At 33.0% G+C, this 21,485-nt stretch overlaps 2 protein-coding genes and 1 long non-coding RNA gene across 5 annotated transcripts; 1 reads left to right on the top strand and 2 right to left on the bottom strand.

Annotated features, from left to right (window-relative positions):
• Positions 1–120: 120 nt before the first annotated feature.
• Positions 121–7,966, bottom strand: LOC127874776 (uncharacterized). 3 transcript variants are annotated; one of them, XR_008047090.1, is made up of 3 exons: positions 7,912–7,966; positions 3,140–3,327; positions 121–616 (listed from the first exon to the last, which is right to left on the bottom strand). It is a non-coding gene; the product is annotated as an uncharacterized LOC127874776 (long non-coding RNA). The 3 variants fall into 3 exon arrangements; XR_008047089.1 differs by lacking the exon at positions 7,912–7,966 and adding an exon at positions 7,853–7,898; XR_008047091.1 differs by lacking the exon at positions 7,912–7,966 and adding an exon at positions 5,661–5,735.
• Positions 7,967–9,935: 1,969 nt separating this feature from the next.
• LOC127873577 (uncharacterized) lies at positions 9,936–13,817 on the bottom strand. The gene is made up of 3 exons (XM_052417450.1): positions 13,676–13,817; positions 12,682–12,876; positions 9,936–11,902 (listed from the first exon to the last, which is right to left on the bottom strand). The coding sequence occupies exons 2-3, from the start codon at positions 12,857–12,859 to the stop codon at positions 10,224–10,226; spliced, it is 1,857 nt and encodes a 618-aa protein (XP_052273410.1). The 5' UTR covers positions 12,860–12,876; positions 13,676–13,817; the 3' UTR covers positions 9,936–10,223.
• LOC127873576 (uncharacterized) lies at positions 13,362–17,702 on the top strand. Its single transcript, XM_052417449.1, has 4 exons — positions 13,362–13,506; positions 14,023–14,135; positions 14,718–14,805; positions 14,953–17,702. The coding sequence occupies exons 2-4, from the start codon at positions 14,025–14,027 to the stop codon at positions 16,620–16,622; spliced, it is 1,869 nt and encodes a 622-aa protein (XP_052273409.1). The 5' UTR covers positions 13,362–13,506; positions 14,023–14,024; the 3' UTR covers positions 16,623–17,702.
• The last annotated feature ends 3,783 nt before the right edge of the window (positions 17,703–21,485 follow it).

Below are 21,485 nucleotides of genomic sequence, written 5' to 3'. Positions count from 1 at the left end.
AACTTCATCTGCAGATCTTTGAATATTTAAATGCACAATCTGATATGCATAATATGTAAAACTACTTTGGATAAAACGTTGGGTTTTAATGTTTGGGACAATAACTTATTAACACCAATACAATACAAACGGTTTTTTATTGTTGCAAATATGGATATAAGAGAATAACAAAGCAATATGTTATCAGTTCTTTTAAACTTCTGTTGTAACCTTTCAAACATAAATCGTTAAACACCTAAGTATCAAATCCTGTATACAGATTGCTAATTAAAAGCTTAGGTAAGTGCTTTCTTTTTTGTTCGACATATTATTTTAGTTTGTGACCAGTGTCACTTAAAACTCCCAACATACTGCATTGTAATGTGTTTACATACGCTAATGTCATAAATTTGGGATAAAATTCCAGACATTGAATTAGACAACAATGCTAATAAATTTAGTTGTTATTCCGATGATGAATTTATGAGGTTTTGTTGCTCTCCTCCTCGTAGGCCATTTCTTCCACGCTTTTGAAGTTCGCGCACGTGCGTCCCAGCTTAATCAAACCAATCACCATCTGGTAGGGTTGTTGAGCTAGACATACTTTGTTAGCGCAATTAAGCAACTTTTGCGGTTGCTGAAATAAGTAAAACAAAACAACATTCGAAAAATATCTTTAATGGATTTAGGTTGTGCGTTAATAACAAATTCAAATATTAGTAATTATAATGTGTAAGTTACTAAGCTAAATATGGATAGCTTAGGAAGCCGATATATGTGCTTTGATTTGTATTTAAGAAAATGTTCCTTTTGTCAAAACATGTCAATCACGTCTGTGAATTGAGGCTTACGTGCAAAAACAATCTAATCTAAGCAGCATATGAATTTCTGAGATTAATTTGCAACTGTTTGGTTACAACGATGAAATAAATGAAATCTACGAGGTTGCGATCGTTGATTAAAAGACCTTAATTACAGAGTACTCCATTCGTCTAATAACATTGGCATTCATTAAAGATAATTCTAATTTGCCCCATGCAATTACGGTGAGGCTTCATGGTTTGGCATTTCCTTCAACAAACAGTTCAATGAGTGCGATACATGTCAGCTGTGAGTCAATTCCAAAAGCTGTACATGGATTTCTCCAATTAGTCAAGTATCCACTGTTGTTCTCGATGTGGGTGGAAATTTATGACATGAGATTTAGATCCTATATCAAGGTACCAATTTATGACATTATTCTGCTTGTCTCAACTACGATATCTTGTCAAACTCGTTAAAAGTCATTAGTAGTCGTTGGATAAACGCGCCAATCATTGTCAGAACGTTACCTTCTACGCTTCGTAGAGCATCAATAGAAACGATTATCAGTTATCGTTGGACAAACGCGTCAATCACTGACAGAACGTTACCTTCCACGCTTGGTCAAGAAACAATAGATAAAATGATTAAAATCAACGCACTGATAAAATTATTAAACATGCGAGTACTGAAATTGATTGAATATCTTTAAATCATGTAAAATTGTAAAAACAACTGTAACTATGCAAATACATTAACGCTTCCGTCGTAGAAACAAATATTTATAGGAGTATATTTAATTATGACATTTTAATTTATATTGATTTAAATCAAACTCACAAACCCATGTTAAGTCGACTCTTTTTTAAAGCATTTTAAAACAAATGTATTGTTAAAAATAAACTTTATGTGATGTGATCATCGCGGGTTGCGCATTTCATTAACATATCAGTCAACCCGCAAAAACGGTGAAAAAGTTGGCTGGCTGATTTGAAGGTAGCTATAAAGCAAAGTTTTCCAAAATGATTTATCATAGTAAACAGTTAACATTGGGTATATACTTATTATTAAAAGCTATGAAAAATCACAAGCTTAAATCGCGCGTTCATGGCGTCATTTGAAACCTTTCCTTTGTTGCAATTGTACACACGACTTTTTTGATATGACATTTAAAAAATAGAAACCAACAAGTATAAAACCGCCTATACGTTAAAAAAACTTTAAAAGAAATTGTGTTAAAATGCAGTTATATCTTCCAGAACGATTGTTCATAACATTATGCCTGGCTCGCTGATTTCGGTAACCATGCTATTTTACAATCCGCTAAAATAAGGGCTTTAACAATTTACTATTATACGAGTATTGCGTTAATGAAATAATACAATTTAGATAACGCAATTCAAAAATAATCAACCACGTTAATTAATGTACAGATTTATCATTCCTTAAATAGGCGAACTCGGTAAAAGCTATTATATTTATTATACCGTACGCCTTACGCAATAACACTACAATCTTCTGTTCGATTATCATATTAATATATTTAATACGTTGCTTAATATCCCTCCGGAAATGTATTACAATAGACTTTCTTTTATATCACATTTCACAAAATGTCATTATCCTTCAGAGGGTTATGAGATATAATTGATAGGCATCATCATTCGAGAACTGATATGGTAGCTTTTATAGTGTAAATATCCCCCGAAGACATGCTTTTAATACTTAATACTTGCGTGGAGATCTTCTTTACAACAAGCAAACAAAAGTTCTTTTGTTATATAACTTACAGTTCGTTTTTAATTCATAAAAAAACATGTTTTTGTGAAAAAGAACATACTGGTTGATAGTATTATGGAGATGAAACCTCTCACATTTGTTTACAATGTAACTCAAATCCTTTATTATATATTGTTGGTTACCCGAGTCATGTAATAAAATAATAGAAGATGCTCAAATATACCATTTATTGATTCATTTGCACGATATTATTTTTACGTGGAACGGGTGAAAATAAAACGGACATCAGTAATGATTTGTGCAGAATTTTCTGAGCCACTACACTTCTTTAAATGTAAACTACATTTTCGGTTGCCAATCATCGATAATATGTTCGTCATAACTTGCGATTTAGCCGTACAATATTTAAATGACAAAATATTTGTTGTACATTGTGTACTTTAAATGCATTAAATGAAATTGGAACAACGCATAAAAAACGGTGGGCTTTTTTGTATTCGTTGTTAACGTATGTACTATATGTTCCCAGCAGAACGGTGTCTGAGGCCATGAGCAATATTTCAGTGTCTATGTTATGGCTATCTACAAAGATAACTAAGTCATAACAAAGCAGACTTACTGAATCATCAAAGCATATGTTGCAGATGAATAGACAGACGTCTACTGGGGCGTAATGCTTCAGTGGGATGATGGGATATGTTTGCGGTAATGACGTCACTAGAGGCGTGGTCAGCAAGTTGATGAACACACATGATATCAATATCTTGTTCATGTTTGGACTGGCTCGGAACAGTCTGTTATTTGTATCTGGAAGAAATCCACGTGATTTGATAAACAATGGCTGTATATTTCTGGAACAAAATCTAAGGATTTGACGAAAAGTAACTGAGAAAACCTTTCAAATATCTTTCAAAGAAATTGCCACTTAACACCCCCGGAAACCCGATCTGATGTGAAAAGTTCGACCTGCTTGGAAAAGTTTCCGATAAATTTGGCTGAATTTCGGTAGGGTAAGTAAATCGAGCTCTATAATTGTTTAAAGGCATTTTTGAATTAAAATATAGTTTGGTATATGCAAAGGATGTATTATCATGTATGTTTGAAAAATCCTGGTTATTATTATGCAGGATTTATTGAAATATGGCTATTTGAAGTCGACGATGCAGTTATTTGTCCCCTATTTAACACTTTATTGACCAATTTCTTTAAAGGCATGCCAGTGAAAACGTTTTGCACCAAAAATGATATCAACCAATTTCCCCCGAGTAACATATCCGCCAGGGTTTCATAAAACAAATCGTATTGGTGGAGAAATTCGACTTTACATTCAACATGTTGATGAAAAAATTATATGACCCGGTGATGTGCCAACGATGTCAAGATATGACAGGAGTGCAATTCATTTCTAAACTTAAAAGCTCAGTATTACTGCTGATTTATGCGCTTTGCATGCTTGTTCCTTGCACTGAGACTTTTCATACTAACTATTTGGTTACTGTTTGAAATAATTTTGGAGAAAATGATACTTTTACGTAGAAAACAAACAAATAATGTCCTGAACACTTGCACTAGACTCCCTCAATAGTTTAATCCCCATTGACTGTCATATATATAATACACCTTATGAACGTTTATACATTCTGACATTATTTAGGGACTCCAGCGCTAGATTTACTAATGAAAGGAAAACGCTGAACATATACGGAATAAAAATGATTGCACTCCTGTCATATCTTGACATCTTTGGCACTGCACCTGGTCATATAATTTTTTCATCAACATGTTGAATGTACAGTCGAATTTCTCCACCAATATGATTTTTTTAAGAAACCCTGGCGGATATGTTACTCGGGGGACAATGGTTGATATCATTTTTGGTGCAAACACTTTTTCACTGCCATACCTTTAAAGAAATTTGTAAATAAAGTGCTAAGTATGGGACAAATCCCTGCATCGTCGACTTTATATAGCCATATTTCAATAAATCCTGAATAATAATAATAACCAGGATTTTTCGAACATATATTATAGTGTTTTTCCCAGGAGGGCAAAGGGGCATGGCGCATTACTTTCAAAAAGGGCATTTTAGCGCGCAGTTTTGGCAAAAATAGGCAAAAACGTTCCATGAATGCCTCAATTAGGTAGAAACATGTAATCGCATCAGAGGCAGTTATGAAAAAAAACATAAAATATAAACAAGCACATTTAATGGTTATTGATGTATTTAACTTACTTTGATTTATATTAATATATTTACCTTGCAATGTACATTTAAGTTTCATGCTGTTTCAATAAACTGTACAGCACGACAAACATAATAAAGCAATATATTTATATGAATCTGATTTTACACAGATCCACTAACATATAAATGAAACCATGTTTGTCTTATCCCATTTTCTAACGATAATCTTGTCAGATGTTTAACATTGCGAGTAAACTGATCGCTAACAATTTGCAAACACTCGTTTCCGTGACATTCATCCACTGAGGAGATTACAAATAAATACGTTGTTGCTATGTAAAACATTTGTATGCATCGTTGATTATCACAGACATTTCATTAATTCTCTTTAAATGAATGATCACCATCGTTAATTCGATCGTTTACGACGTTATTTGGTATTTTAGCCGTGTCACAATTTAATTCTGTATAGTCCGCCATCTTGTTAAAAAAAATGTTAGCGACAGATGCGCATAGCAACGAAAAATCGTGTAATACGTCCGCCTAATACGTGATTTGTTTAATTAGTATACGTCTCAGTAATTATTTCAATAAAATTATCTTAAAGACGATAACTATGGCGTGTAAAACGTTGCAAAATTCAATGTTTCCATACTTATGTGGTATATTTGAATATGTATGTTCTATATTTCCATTTGTGTGTGGTATAATTGCATATACATGTTGTATAAATTCATATATATATATGGTAAATTCCATTATATGTATTGCATTACAAATATTTGTTGTATAATTTCATATTTATGTTAGATATTGTCATTAATATGTTCTAAAGTTCATATATGTATGCAATATTTTGATATATATGTGGTATAATTATGATATCTTGTCATTATAATACCTCATTTGCATATACCAACAGATATTTTAATTCAATAGAACTGGATTTACTTACCCTACCGAAATTAAGCAAAATTTTTTGGAAACTTTTCAAAGCAGGTCGAACTTTTCACATCAGATTGGGTTTCCGGGGATGCTGAAACGTCCCGAAACTATACTTTAAAACATTTATGGTGGTATTGCAGAAGGCTTTACAATCCCGTATAAGCTTACAGTTATGTTTTTAAACAATCGTTTCTCTCTCTGCAAATTAATAAATTATTTTTTTAATCGGTGCGAGTTAGTTTAACGACTTAAGATCGTGTGCTATGTTTTATGGTTACATATTTCCCAAACCCTAAACTTAAGGCCACCTGGACGTGTAACTTTGAAATAAATCATTCGATAGTCTGTTTTGTAATATTCTTATAGTACTGTTTACTATTAGATAACAGACAGTTATAATTATAACTTTTCATAGAGAGACAATTTCGAATATTACCATAATATGCTGAGGTATGATTAAATTTGACTAGATCGTTAAAAAAGCAACATGGATTATTAGGTCCAATGTAAATGTCTTAAATGTCATTTTATAAATGTCCAAGAATACAAATATATGTAATCAATTTATAACACTGAAAATATAACAACATATCTGCTGAGATACATGTAATTTGTTGTTTTTTCAATATATTGTACGCGCTTTAAATTTTAAACAGCGTGTCTTATGCACAATCTATTTTTTCATAACACATAAAAGATATGTGTCGTGTTCTGAGAAAACTGGGAATAATGCATGTGCGTAAAGTGTCGTCCCAGATTAGCCTGTGCAGTCCGCACAGGCTAATCAGGGACGACACTTTCCACCTAAATTGGATTTTTGCTAAGAATATACTTTATTTAAACGAAAAATGTCATAAAAGCGGAAAGTGTCGTCCCTGATTAGCCTGTGCGGATTGCACAGGCTAATCTTGGACGACACTTTACGCACATGCATTAAATCCCTTTTTCACATAGCACGAACCATTTTAATATCAACATACTGTGTGTAAAACCCAGTCGCAAATGTTCAGGGTGATTACAGTTTTTATGTAGTTTGATGTTATTCTTTTCAGAATGTATGCTTTTATCGATATTAAAAAAAATAATCACAACTGACTCTACGTGCGATTGTAACTGTTTATAACAGTCTTACTGTGAGTGTATAATACTGACAGATCGCGTTGATGTTTTCAAATTTTAATAATAACTTTTTTAATTTCCGCATTTCCGATGTTCACAGCTCAGCTTGAGATTAGTAAAATATGAATTAAAACGCCTATGTGTTTGGTTAATCAATTCTATCAATATTTTAATACAAATATAGTGATAATTAAAACAGCATGACCAGTGACATTTTCTAGTCGCACCCATGCGCTTCAGCAAAATGCCATTTAACATGCCTAAATTTAAGACTAAGCATTTTCGTGTATTTGTAATATTTCTTCAAAAATTAGACTTTATCCCCCAAAAAGTAGGCTTTATATTGTACATATGTTAGCAATTCGTTTGAGCATCTAAATTTGCAGTTTTAATAATGTAGTTTTCGCTTTTAGCTTTTTTGTTTCTAAACGATCCGGATTCGATTCCCGGGATGGAAAACTTTTTTATTGTGTTGTTGTTGTTGTGTTTTTAATTGCAGTTATTCATTATTTTAAACAACTCGTTATATTATTTATTCGTCAGATAATGCATTAAATTACGGAAACCTATGCACAAAGCCTCTTGCAATCTCTTATTGGGAATTTTCATATTATATAAAAAGAACAACAATGAAACTGGTCACACGACATCGTTTATGTTAGAAGGATTATTTAAATATTAGGTTTGACATATACAAATGTTGACTGATTAAATAATCAGCTTTCTTTATCGCATATGCTAATGATTCCTGCTTCAAGCACATACTGGTTGTGTTTAAAAATAGTTTAAACATTGCCAGCATCTTAGAATGTAGATCGAGAAAAAATACATGATACACAAAAAACGCTCATATATTAGAATACAACGTCATCGTTCTAACCCAATATATACATTGTTAAACAATTTCAAATTACACGAATTTATAATGTATGAAGGTAAACCGAGTTAAGACAAAGTCTAATATGAATATCATCAGGTAATTTATTTATTTTAAATGTCAATAAATAATAACAAACAAATTAGTTATATTATGTATGTTTCAAATATGTGTATGATTAAATATATTAATGAAGTTCAACTTACCGCTAAGTTGCTATCAAAGAATTTCACTAGACACCGCCTATCAAAGTGAAGTAACGTACCTTATATAGTGGTCTGCTCTGACAGACGATATATCCGATAGCGCAATGACAGTCGATGCTACCAAACGTTTGTCCAGTCTTCCATACATGGTGATGTTTAGCGTAGTAACAACCAATGACAAAATCTGACGATGTCGAATATTACTCTTTCAAAATTGTTCATTTGACGTAATGTATTTCATCAAACCAAGGATTGTAATACGAGGAATTAAATAATTTAGATATCAGTTGGGTCGCCTTTGTGTAATGACTTTGGTTAAGAAATAAATATAATTAGATTTTTAAATACCTTCACATGAAAAAATTCCTTTCCGCAAAACAAATGCGAATACGAACGTCGTGATAATTGTGAAATTTATTTGGCCGCAATGGAAGTTTGACCGTTTTTGTTTGTTAATATATTCAACATAAGATGCTAACTAGTATGGGCTGCATATACTCCATAACGTCAATGGTCCACATTAGAAGAACTCAGTTATAACACTGATATCAGTGCGAACTTCCTACGAGTAAGACTTTGGTTACAACTAATATCCAAGTACAATTAGGGCTAGAGGTTAAACCAAATAATGTGAGTTTTAACTTTCAGATAATACCTTCATGTTATGAAAAGACTGCTTTATTTACTAGTTATTTATGTTTATTTATGTAAAACAAACTTTATATAAAAAAACTATGTGTATATATAAAAAACAACATTATAGCATTATAATAAATAAAAATATAAACACCATGTGATGTTGATCAAATATAAGTTATCGAATACCTTAACTAAAATTTAAAAAAGATCATGGTTTAAAATACATATTATGCTACCACAACACAACATATACTTAATTTGAGCCGTGCTCTGTGAAAAGGGCATATGGGTAAAGTGTCGTCCCAGACTAGCCTGTGCAGTCCGCAGAGGCTAACCAGGGACTACACTTTCCGCTTCGTTTCAAGAAAGTATCTTCTTAGCAAAAGTCAAGTTTAGGCGGAAAGTGTCTTTTGACACTTAACGCACATGCATTAAACCCCCTTTTCAAAGAGCAAAAGCTCAATGGTCGTTCGGAAAATAGTATTCCACCAAACTCTGTGTTGCATTCAATAACAGATCACTTGCATTCTCTGTTTTCTTAAGATAAGCTTATGCTATGCTATGGTAGCCAAATTATTTAAAACGTTTGCTTTGGCCTTTTGTCTATCACTAAACAAAACTTCTTATTACATATTAGCTATTTGAACAAGATATGTCATTAAACATTTTGTTGGGTCTATTGTATGGCGCATGTACCATATAATAAATTAACAAAATAACTTTAATTGACATTTTATGATCTTCATCAAAATGCTACGTTGTTTTCAAAAGACAAAAATATGTGTTGGAATTCTTTGTTATTGCTATTTTTGCATGGGTTGTTAAGTTTAAACTGCGTTTCTGCGATTGAACCCTAGCAAATTAAAGAAATTTCTTGTGACAGCTAAGTTGAAAACAGAACGTTTTGCTAAACTGGAATACCTATTTTAAGTATAATAACACTTTGCATGCTTATGTTGAGGTTTGCTAACAAATTCGACGTCAAATTAATGAGATGTGTGATCATGCGTTTACAGCATAAATCACGCTCGCCGATGTTCGTTACTTGACCACCAACGGAGAACGTCAATGTGGTGTGGGAATGACGAGTAGAATGGCGATACCTCATTAGCGCGACATGTTCCTAATTTGATATGGTGTCGGTTTTTCTCAATACTGAATATAAGGATGTGCAAGCTATGATATTCTATATATATAGCTCTTTTTTGGATGCAATTGACACGATATGTTTATAGAATATCACAACAAAACATACTATTAAAGCCAAAATATAGCCAATAGTAAAGTTATAAAACAGTATATTTGTTATTTAATATCATGGCACTCTCTAACATACGGTACCAATACATACACGACATTTATACTTGTGTGCCTATTTATTTTTTCAAATTATAAATAGTCTGTTCACAACAAAAAATGAAATTTCACGATCTGACTTAAACGATTTTAGGTATAATACATATTTTATTCCATTTTCAGTACAATTTAAAATTATGCTATTTTTATTATTATAGCTATCTGCATATGTAATCGAGAACGAGGTAAATACATTTAGTTCAGCCTGTATATATAAATGACATATATAGAAAATCATTTTGCTATAATCTGCTCTTGCACAAACACATATTTTATATCAATTAATATTTCAGATAACATTGGGAATAACGAAATCTAGCAAACAGCTTGGCAAACAATTTTTAAGTTAGTTACATGTATGGAACTCATTCAACACTTAAATGATTTTGCAGTCATCTTGTTTTTCCTCTGCGGTTTCAATCTTGAACTTGCAATGGGTGCATTCATAAAAACACGTAAGACAATCGGATGGGAGTTTGGTGTGAAGCATCTGACCATAAGGAATCCCAAACGGCAGACTCTGTTCTTCATTTAAAGTTTGTGTCAGCACATCAAATATACATAATCTGTCTAAAGCTCGTTCGTGTATGGCTACAGTATTGAGCCCCGTACAACTTACAATACCAAAAGGGAAATCTATATCCGCATCGTGTTCATGGTTATTAGAAGTAATGAGTTCTCTTGGAAGAACTACTTTATTGATCGTTGAACATCGTCCAGTTTTTATATTCAGTGATTTATAATAAGAACAATTAACCTTAGAAATGATAATGCCTTCTTTTGTCTCAATAAGAAATTCTTCCATTTCGTAAAAGTCGTCTGGATTTTGAATTGCTTGAGGTATATTGCGAATCCGTTTGATCTTATTTGAGTGTAAATTGTACACAGCTATTTTCACTTCCTTCTCTGACTCTTCTCTAACTATATAACACAACACTACAACGTACTGGTTTTCAAACGAGCACATTTTCGTATAAACATCCGCGTAAATACTGCGTTGTAAATTAAATAATACGACCTCTTTATCTTTTTTACCGAATACTAATAACTTTACTGTTTGCGATTTAATACAGGTTGCAACAAAGCACAACTTACCGTTTGTACAACCGATATTTTGAATAACAATACCATTGGGTGTTTTCATATTTAAAGTGCATGCATGCCATGTTTTTGTCGTCAAGTCATATTTATGGATACCAATATGAATAATTCCTGCTTGAGGATATATAGGTTCCACATCCCGATATACATACAGGATATTACATGTTTTGTCAAAGGTCAGAAACATTTTTACATCTTCATGGTCTAGTTCTTCTGGAAATGCAGCGAGTATGGACCAGCGTTTATAATCCGTCATGTATGCAAAGATGCAACAAGTATTTGTTTCATCAGAAACATAATCATCATCTACCTCGGCTACCATAAGAACAACGTCGCATGATTTTGAGGAATTTCTTAACCGTTCGCGCAATGACTTCTGTTTAGTTTTCATGTAATGATCGCGACAGTCAGATAAACTTTGCACCAAATCGCAATCCAAAGAATCGAAAAACTCATGCGTAGTGTGTTCCAAACTCAATGAACGAAACAGTTTCACAAATGTCTCTGTCCTCGCTTTATCGTCGAAACACAGCCATTTGTGAAAAGCATTGAATTGTAGTTCTGTACTCATTTGTATTTCTTTTGCAATCTTCGCTACTTCTAATATTATTTCATTTGTAATGTAGTTAATATTACAATCGTGTTCAAGTACGTTAAGAATATCCCGCGTAATGTACTTCATCAATTTACGGGTAAGATCTAGGTGATATTGCTTTGCCATGTAGCAAATATCAATGCAGTTTTGGGGTTCCCATTTTAGATTTGAGAGAAATCGGTTGCACACTTGTTTAAGACCCGCAATCCGGAAGTAGTCTGCCACTCGTAGTATATCGTAAACTTCTACAAAGCTGAGTGTGATAATTCCGGTGTAGAGATATCGGATAGCGGCGTCTATAGCGCATTCTTCCAACGTAACACAACCGTTATCCCCTTTTGTTACGATGTGAATAATCCCTAAAACAAATAAACTTGTAAATAGTTGCTTTAATAATTCACATTACAAACGAATTGTAATGAATGTTTCCAAATATGCGAACAATGTATAATGATTGACGTATGCGCCTAATTCCGTTTTAGTAATAAAACAGTATTTCGCCTTATCTTTTTGTCTCTAGTAACCTCGCGACCTTTTCGCTTTGTTGTTTTTTGCTTTGTTCTTAATTTTCAATTTGTTTTGAAAACTATTTCACCATCAGCTCATGTTTGGTAAAAATATTTCCCAAAAAGTAAGTAAGAGTTTAAGGCAGGTAGTTTCATTTGCGTGTGTTACATTGTTTGGCTTTCAATGTCATTCGTAAAATTAAATAAACAACTTTATATTTATCCCGATTTTTTTGTTAGCAAAGTTTTGTATATGTTAAGCTTATATTTGTACGACATTGACGGTATATTTCGTTAAACTGTTGATGTAACAAAATGGAAGCAGTTAATAAAGCTGAATTCATGCGTTTTCTTAAGTTAATGTTTCTTTTTATAATTTATTTATTAATAAATTAATTAATTTATGAATTAATGTATTAATTAATTAATTTATTTATTTATTTTATTTTATTTATTTACTTTTTTTTATATTTATTCATTAATTCATTTATTTTATTAAATCATTAATTCATGTATTTATTTATTTAGTTCGCACGCTGTCTCAAACAGCCCAAATTTCATTCAAAAACTGATCAAAAGGATGTTGCCGTATCCACGAAGTTGGCAAAAAGTACACCCAGAGCTGACGTTACCTTCTCGTCTTTCTTTCATTCCACTGTTGTACATGGCACGGAAGTAACTACACTGTACAAGAACACCCCAGTGTGCCCCCATCACATGGTCACCGAATGTTACGGTCACGTCACACAGTTCGGACTTTTCCAGAACTTGTCTGTATAAGTGGTCTGTTAGTTTTGCGCTTCTTGACATAGTTTCTTCCTTGTTATCTACACAGATAAATGAGAAACAACCAATATAATTCATTTTAATATTTGAGTTATATTATAATATTAGTTGCATTCCTTTATTTTGTGAGACAGGTAAAGTAAAATTATACCGTTTTTTGTATGGATGTAGTCGTAATGTGAAAATAGTTTGGCAATTAGTCATTCAAATATTTCATTCGTCAATAGGAGCAAAAAGGACGATGAATGTTACTCAAGTCCACAAGCGCTGGATGGCAATGTTTTTTTTAATTTTATTTATTTAAAATTAAAAAACTATTAATTTTTTTAGTTTAATATCCGTTTTTTAATGCATACTCATACTAAATCAATAAAAATCTTCTGATAAAACGTCTTCTTAAAAAAAAAAGTTCGACTATGTGTATAGATATTGACAAGGTAAGCCACTCGTCTTTTTCTCAAGCAACGGAAGTGCGTCATTACCCATAATTAAATCGCTGTCACCCCGCTCGCTTATTGAAATGCGCGCGCAGGCCGGGAACCTCGCTCTTTCTCTTAGTCTTTGTTCACAATTTGATAATTGTTAATAAAAAGTATTCTGGTGTAGTTTAAAAGGAAAATCTACCTGCATAATTGTTAAGATACATAATACTGTTCTTGGAATTTTTTTAAGTGAGTGAAACAATAGTTACAAGGATTTATCACATCGACTGTGAATTGTTACTTTCTTATTTAAACTCATTGTGACAATTGTGATAAAATATCATCCTGGACCATCTTATTAAATATGATCATTTAATAACTTAAAAAATAAAATTCAAAGTACAGTACTAAGTTCTACCTGTCTGTATTTCCACGTTTAAACACCGACTGCTAAAAAGTGTCCATTATCAAATCACCAATTAGTTTATGTATGAGGTGACCATGTTTCTATTTATAATAACACCTCACGAAATAACATTAGGAATTTCCACTTTCGTTTTCAAGTATAGTAGATTCCTGAGTTGTGTTAAATGTATTAAAACGGTGTCGAAAAGCAAAGGACGGTATTTTGTCATTTGAAATACGAAAATTTAACATATTACTTAATAACAGACGCGTAATATACTAACGTATTTCACATATATTACCAATGCATCGATTAACTTAAGGACGTGTTCAAGTTTACTGATTTTTAGTGAATTTTAGTTATGGATGAACAAATAGAAATGTCAGACGATTCAACACTACCGGAAGCTTTATACGACCAGGCTTTGAATAGAGAAGAGTTTTGTGACATTACCCTGGAGTTTGGAGACACAGTATTGACTGCATTGATTATATATTTTTAATAATCTCATTGTGCGAGAAAACACTAAATTACACAACTCTACCTATGTAAATGGATATAAACAAAAATACTGGTTAAATTATGTAATACTACTTAAACATGTTTTATTTTGTTTGCATACCGCACATTAATGAAGTGTCTTTTTTTTCATTTTAATGACCGCTTTTTTAGTATTTGTATTTATAGTTGCGATCTGTTTAAAACAAAATACGTTCATAAGTACCACCAGCTAATAGCACTGATATTATTAAACCGTCATTACTGATGTATCGTTAATGTGTTGTGTGGTTATTGTCCGTGCATGCGTATTTTTTAGAAATCATTTGCTTATATGCATACAAAGGTACCAAATATTCATTTTTTATAGTCGAATGAATTATGCACACAAAGGCTTACATAGAATGATATTTATATTATTCTTTTAGTTGCAAACATATAAGTTGTGTATCAACTATTTGCAGTAGAACACGTATCAGATATGCTAAAAATCTTACTGTAATTCAACTTTTAAATTGTCAGAACATAACACTTATCTTAATTTTTGTTTTCAAAGGTAATGGGAGGACATTGGTACGTGTTGGTTGTGCAATCGGGATTTTTCCAGGCCATGTATAAAACCAGATTGAAAGAAAAACAGACAGGTATCGCAACAACATCAATGCGTATTTATGTACACATAACAAGTTGAAGCAAATGCATTTGATACGCACTAGTGATTGTTGTTTCTTTGTACATGATTTATATATTTTGTACAATATTAACACACATGTAATTTACTACTTTTTAAGGTACTGTACACATCACTGAAGGAACACACGAGGCTATTAAATTGGCTATCAAGTATTTATACACAGGGAACGTGACCATAGACGAAACGCATGTGGAGGAAATACTTCACATTTCAGATTACCTTCAAATTCGATCACTCACAGACGAATGCAACAATTATCTTACTGCGAACACAGTATGGTGTCCATCAAATTGCTGGAAACTTTATACATTAGCCAAACGGTACCGGCTGAATATGATGGAATGTCTGCTGTTCTATATAGCTACAAATCTAAAAGACATCGTTGGTGATTCTTGTTACATAAAACAAATCACGATCAAAGAAGCAGAGGAGCTTTCTATCAAGTTGAAATGTCAGGGAGCAAGTCTCGAAGGACGATTGCTATTTTATCATAAATGGCTTAGCTACGATGTAGAAAACAGAAAAGAAACATTTGAACGTTGGTTTTGTAACTTAAATCTAAACGAATCTGAACACGCGGATTTCGAAAACGTCTCTAAACACTACAATCTCTTTCAACAATTTTCAACGTGTTTGAAATATTATTTGGAAACAACCAGTATTGTGTTAGATTGTCATTTAAAAAAGTCACTAAAAACAAATATCATTTTAGCTTTGACGAGAAAGGACCTAAATACCGCAAGACTGTGTGTTTATGCCTACATAATCAATCAAAATCGGTGGGTATTTATTGCAACGCTTCCATTGGAAGTAAATCCTCAAACAATAACCGACGTATATATCGGTGTCGATGAAGCGAATAGTAGTTTGTATGCAGTCAGTGATAGCACGTATCAACGATTGAGAGAAGAAGGAACGGACTGTATTCAAACTTGCTATATTCTTGTCCATAAATATGATTTGATAATAAAAGAGTGGTACAAATTCGAAGTCGATCTCAATATCAATGAGCCAAACGGCTATGACATCAAAGGAGTAGAATTTCTGAACAATAAAGTGTGTATTGTAGTTAAATCATCGTCACCTTACGGGGATTCTGTGAGTGTGTGTCGATTGGAAACCAACGATTTTTGCTGCAGTGTTGCACCATTAATTGCATTGCCAGCAAATTTTAAACTTGTTACTGTCGACAGCTGCGTCGTTGATGGTGAGTTCATCGTTGTAAGGTGTTGCTACTCTACTGTGGAAGGTACAATGGCAGAGACTATGGCAGTCAATCATGTATCTTCTTTTCCAATATGGCCGACGGCACCTGCACTTTACACGTGTTCCAGTAAGCTGCCTGTTAATTCGGAGATGTTTAGTAGGCAGCGGTTCATGCTTCCAACGACCAACGGTGTTATCCGCTCAGGAATATCTACCTCCGGATACATGTACTTGAATGTAATTCTCGGTCTGACATCAATTGTGAAAGACCAACTCTTACCGCGACATGTGTTTAGCCGCTCAGCCGAAGTCAGTGAAACACATTCTACCCAAGATTGCATCGTTCACGGGACGTCGTTCAACACGGTGTACATTCACAACCCAAGCTCAAACATAATTCATGTGTTTGATTTTTCCCAGCGATCTTTTACTGAAATACCAACACCGCCGGGTCAATTAAATCGAACTAAATTCGTTTCCGCGTTTCTTTTTTCCAGTGTCCTAACACTTTCAAAGCCATGCCCATTGTGTGCTTTTAAACAAAAGGCGAATTCTCGATAATCGAGTACGTGGTATATAGTGTGTCGTACTAGACCAAACCGTGTTATAGTTTTTAGTTTTACCTGATAGTCTGTGGGCGACATTTACATCGGAAGAATAATTGTGCATCTAATCAAAATAATAGACGCATTTAAAAAACAATATTTCAAATTAACATGAAATGTTGAGTTTAAAATTGCACACACTCGCTTTAACTTAGATTTTTCTGTAACAGTTTTTGACAGAAGCTAGGGGACGTCATTTTTATGTATAAATGTTCAATACTAAAATAATGCATAATATATATTAAATTGTTGGATTCATTTTGGGGTTGTTTTTTTTTATTAAATGCTCCACACAAATAATTATTAAACATTTTTGTTCTTTGAGCAAGCTCAGAGCACAGTATTCACTTCTCTTTCCTAGAGTATAAAGTTGTCAATAATGGCTGCGGGTCACATAAGCGGGTGAAAATGTATCCAAGTGATGGCAATTAAGCGTTAATCTCAGTTCAGGGTACACCAAATGTCAACAATTTGACATGGACTCGATATTGTAAAGATAAACATTCTGACATTGTTTGTTTCAAGATTAAGTCATACATGTTGTTATATTTTATATAATAGCTTAATGCAAACAAAAGTTTCTTTGATTCTTTGAGTTCAATGTCGATGTGTACATGTCTATGTACAGTTGTAATAGTGTAAAAGATATGCATCGTTCATTTTAAAAAAAATATTGAAGTATCAGATTTCAATGAAACATGTTTTTTATTTAATATTTAAATATTAATATTTAAACAATATTGACCGTGCTCTGTGAAAAAGGGGGTTTAATGCATGTGTGCATGGTGCCGTTCCAGTCCGCATATGCATTATACCCCCTTTTCACAGAGCGCGGCTCATATCGTTCTTGTGCAAAAACATGATATTTTATGATTTAAGTTATGAGAACAAATACACAAATTATAAACAACGGATTTGATTTTTATCAATAAATCTTTCTTCATTCAGTTAATGTTCATGCATGACATCGACGTAATATTCTTGTGTTAGGATTAAATGGCATCATGCATACGTAATAAAACCCTGTCATATCGAATGTGTATTTTTTTTTCTCTAATTAACTACGGTCATGAGTATACATGCATATTATAAAACCACTTGAGCTTCGCACTCATGATTTAAAACATATGCATCGATACTCGTGACCAAAGGTTATTCGATACAACTCCTATGTGTGGAAAAATATTAGTCCTTTAATACTCTTGATTTGGATAAAACCGCTAAAAAGATAGCTTTGCCATTAAGCAGCATCAGCCTTAATGATAGCTATAGTAGCGCATTAAATTGGCAGAGCATATTTTGCTCAAGTATTATTTGTCTTGGCCTCTGCCAGACACTTCATGCAATAGTAACTTACCATGCATATAAACTTTGTCGTAATTGATAAATGGCGATTTAGTTTGACGAAATAAAGCTCAACAAAACATCACTTACATGAACTTCAAACGTAATACAACAGTTAACTTAATGCGTGTCCTGTCCCTTACTATGGACATGCTGAGGTTTCTTCCGGGCACTCCGGTGCCCATACGCAACAGCACAAAACCGCAAAAAAAGTTTAATAATTATTATTCGGTAGCACTTAAAAAGATAAAAAAACGGCTTACATTTGAAATAACCCCGCTCTTTCTTGAGCATATTGTAAGTGCATTTGGAGTTTGTTTTATCCCCGAGTTCGGTAGGATATGATAACGCTCATAAACTTCGAAATACACGAACAATAAAAATGTCAGATCTATGGTGACAACTACTATTGTGTTTCCTTTTCTATGTAATCGGTAGGAATTAATGGCCAACGTTAGTGTAATTATTTCATGACAACGAAATTGCTGAATTGCGCGAGTAATACAACAACGCCACGAATTTTTAGGCACAAACGTTTAGTCCATCCATCGGCGTTTGGAAACTGTTTACTACATATGAGGAATGTGTACACATTGTTCAAGTTAACTTAATGAACATTGTTAGTTAGATGTAAGAGTTTGTCCAAGCATTGCCGGATTACTTAACATATGCTTTTATATTTAGCTATACCGTGCGAACGTGCTGAATGTATACCTTGCAGACATGCCTGAGTTCAATCTTTACAACTTAAAAATCCGTAAATGCTTAAAATCAACGAATACTTAAAAAAAATTAACCCATCAACAAATTATTGTTCTGTATAACAATAACATAAGTTACATCGCTAGATTTGGCATGGTTACATTCTTTTTTTAACGAGATTCAAAACGCTCGTTTTCATGTTTTGTGGGACAGTATATTCGATGTGAATTTACCGCGACGATATCCGAATATTTACGAGCGAATGCGAGATTGGCTTCGAGGAGCGTCGGAAAATGACGTAGTTCTCATGAATAATCTTTATGTTATTAATGAGAAAATGACGCCCTGCCCTCAAGCATTCAGCAATACAAAAAAAGAAACAAGAGCATGCAAAAATGAAAGTGTATGTGGGGCTATGCATGATTGAATGGAACTGCGGCAAGAAAAATTCGGTTTTCCCATGATTTTGAAGAGGCCCGTAATCTACTGGAGTTTGGTAAGTAGATCACTTGTATTTATATATATCTTGTTTAAATTTCAAAGGTCATTCTGTCGATTTAAATTATTGGATTATCTTTCATAAGTGTATTAGTTCAAACAGCGTTAGCTGCATTGCTATTTATATGTAGGTGAAATGTAATCGTGTGTATGCAATCGCTTGAACCTGACTCTAAAAGAGTTGCGAAATACATCTGTTTTATGACGGCAGCTGCAGATTTCTGGTAGAGCTTTCATAAAGCATCGCCAACCGAATAAATTCGATCCTGACTTGAGATCATCCGTAAAACGCCACAAGATGACATCGTGAAACTATTTGTACATGCTAAAAAGTAGCAGATTGTATTTTAACGTTTGTACACCAGCATTACTTGTTTAAGTTTCTTCCTATTGTAATTAACCTTCGTATGGCACTTTGTTTTGTTGGAAGTTTTTATACGAGTGTATACGGATCTTTAATGGTTTTCTCGCCTTGAAATGATTCATACCCCTACTGCGTTTCGAGCGTTCGATGTTTTTCTTTTATTTTAAGACAACTCTATTTCCATCAGAGACAAAAGCTCAGATCTTTGTTTCATACAAGAATAAAACTTAAATTAATCAACAAGTTGATAAAATATTAATTAGGAAACTGTGTACATAATTAAGGCTTGTCCTTGTATGTCTGTTTTTACCTACCCATATTCACCCGTCCGTACGTATGTCCGTAAGAACAAACTTCCACTGGCCCCGATGAAATAACTCATTATATGAAAATAGAGCGGGTTAACGGTATGTTAATCTACACCCATCAATAAGCATAAGAGAATTGTTTACCCGAGAATTTCACGAAACGAATAATGCATGTTGTAAACACTTTATGTTGATACTAATTTATATTTAAATTGTGGGTTGATTTTATGAAAATAAACACAATAAAATTGCATCATATTATTAACTTCTCTAGTATATGGTACACTTGTAAAATGTTAAAAACATTGGTTTACATCTGTCTGAAATTAAAACGTGTGTTAAGGTAGCGCACCTCTAATGGGCACATATCCAAACATAATCTAATTAATTATTTTCTTAATCAGCATCATTTCACTGAACTACATGCAAAGTTGTAGGTAGGCTTTCCATGCTTTTTAAAAAAATATACCGATTTTTTCAAAACCACCCCCACGCTCGGCTTTTGTCCAGTTTATTTTCACCCCTGGGGTATATAAAAGTTCCATAATTCATTCAAATTTCCAAATATGGGCATGCAGTTGGTGTGTACAGATGCTGTAAAGGTGTTTAAAGTTTAAACAAGATGAAATACGTATTCTTTTACAGACATTTATTTTTTACAAATTTTTATCTATTGAAGAGCGCCATGAAATGTAAGTGATTTCAGCCAAGTAAAAATTGGGTCGGTTAAAAACAAAGTGTCATAAAATTCAAAATAGTATCATTTAAGTCATATTTTAAACTTAGTTTTTATAGAAACACTATATACAGCAAAAATACCAAAAACTAGACATATTTACCGTTTACTTTTTGAAATAAAAATAAAAATGCAACATGCATGGTTCGTATTTTCAACAGTAAATCACCCAATTTCGCCATAACGTTGTTTTAATTTTAATAATTGAATAATGTGCATAAAAATTGCAACATATTTAACAATAAATATAGCTTATATGCCAAATTAAATCAAATTACGTAAGAAAATAAATAAAACGCGTCGCAAAAAAGTATACGTCGTCGGCATGATTCGAACCTGCGCGGGAATATCCCAAAAGATTTCTAGTCTATCGCCTTAACCACTAGGCTACGGCACCTAATAGTAGGCTCTTCAACCTTCGAAGAAATCGCGGGAAATCATTAGAGGTGCGCTACCTTAAAAGAAATTTCAAAAATCTCGCCATGCATCGAAATGAGATTCATGTTAATTTTCTTCATTTATAGCAAAAATGCACTGTTTTCAAAAGGACAGGTTATGTATGTAGTATATAGTAAGATTGTGAGTAGACAGGTAGTCGATCCTGTTGGTCCTCTTTTTTTAAGGAGTATATCAACGCAATATAAAGTAAAAACGCTTGATGTTTTTTTAAGAAATCCATTGATTCACATTTAAATAACATACAAATAACAGCATTTTACATATTTGCTCTACACACTAGAGCCTTTTAAAGTTCATATCTTTGACAATATTTAAGAGTTTGTGACGAGTTTTTTCATCATAATATGCATAACAGATGGGGTAATCACGTGAGAGTCAAGATGGCGACGTCCATACCGAGACAGTTAT

The sequence above is a fragment of the Dreissena polymorpha genome, chromosome 3 (genome assembly GCF_020536995.1).
Source record: "Dreissena polymorpha isolate Duluth1 chromosome 3, UMN_Dpol_1.0, whole genome shotgun sequence".
NCBI lineage: Eukaryota > Metazoa > Mollusca > Bivalvia > Myida > Dreissenidae > Dreissena > Dreissena polymorpha.
This window is presented reverse-complemented; position numbering and strand designations above follow the sequence as displayed.

Excerpts from the sequence above, each read along its gene's own strand:
- LOC127873577 (XM_052417450.1), bottom strand. The coding sequence starts at position 12,859 with ATGTCAAGAAGCGCAAAACTAACAGACCACTTATACAGACAAGTTCTG. Across the intron at positions 11,903-12,681 it reads AATGAAAGAAAGACGAGAAG|GGATTATTCACATCGTAACA; the intron begins GTAACGTCAGCT and ends TATTTGTTTTAG.
- LOC127873576 (XM_052417449.1), top strand. The coding sequence starts at position 14,025 with ATGGATGAACAAATAGAAATGTCAGACGATTCAACACTACCGGAAGCT. Across the intron at positions 14,136-14,717 it reads CCCTGGAGTTTGGAGACACA|GTAATGGGAGGACATTGGTA; the intron begins GTATTGACTGCA and ends TTGTTTTCAAAG. Across the intron at positions 14,806-14,952 it reads ATTGAAAGAAAAACAGACAG|GTACTGTACACATCACTGAA; the intron begins GTATCGCAACAA and ends CTACTTTTTAAG.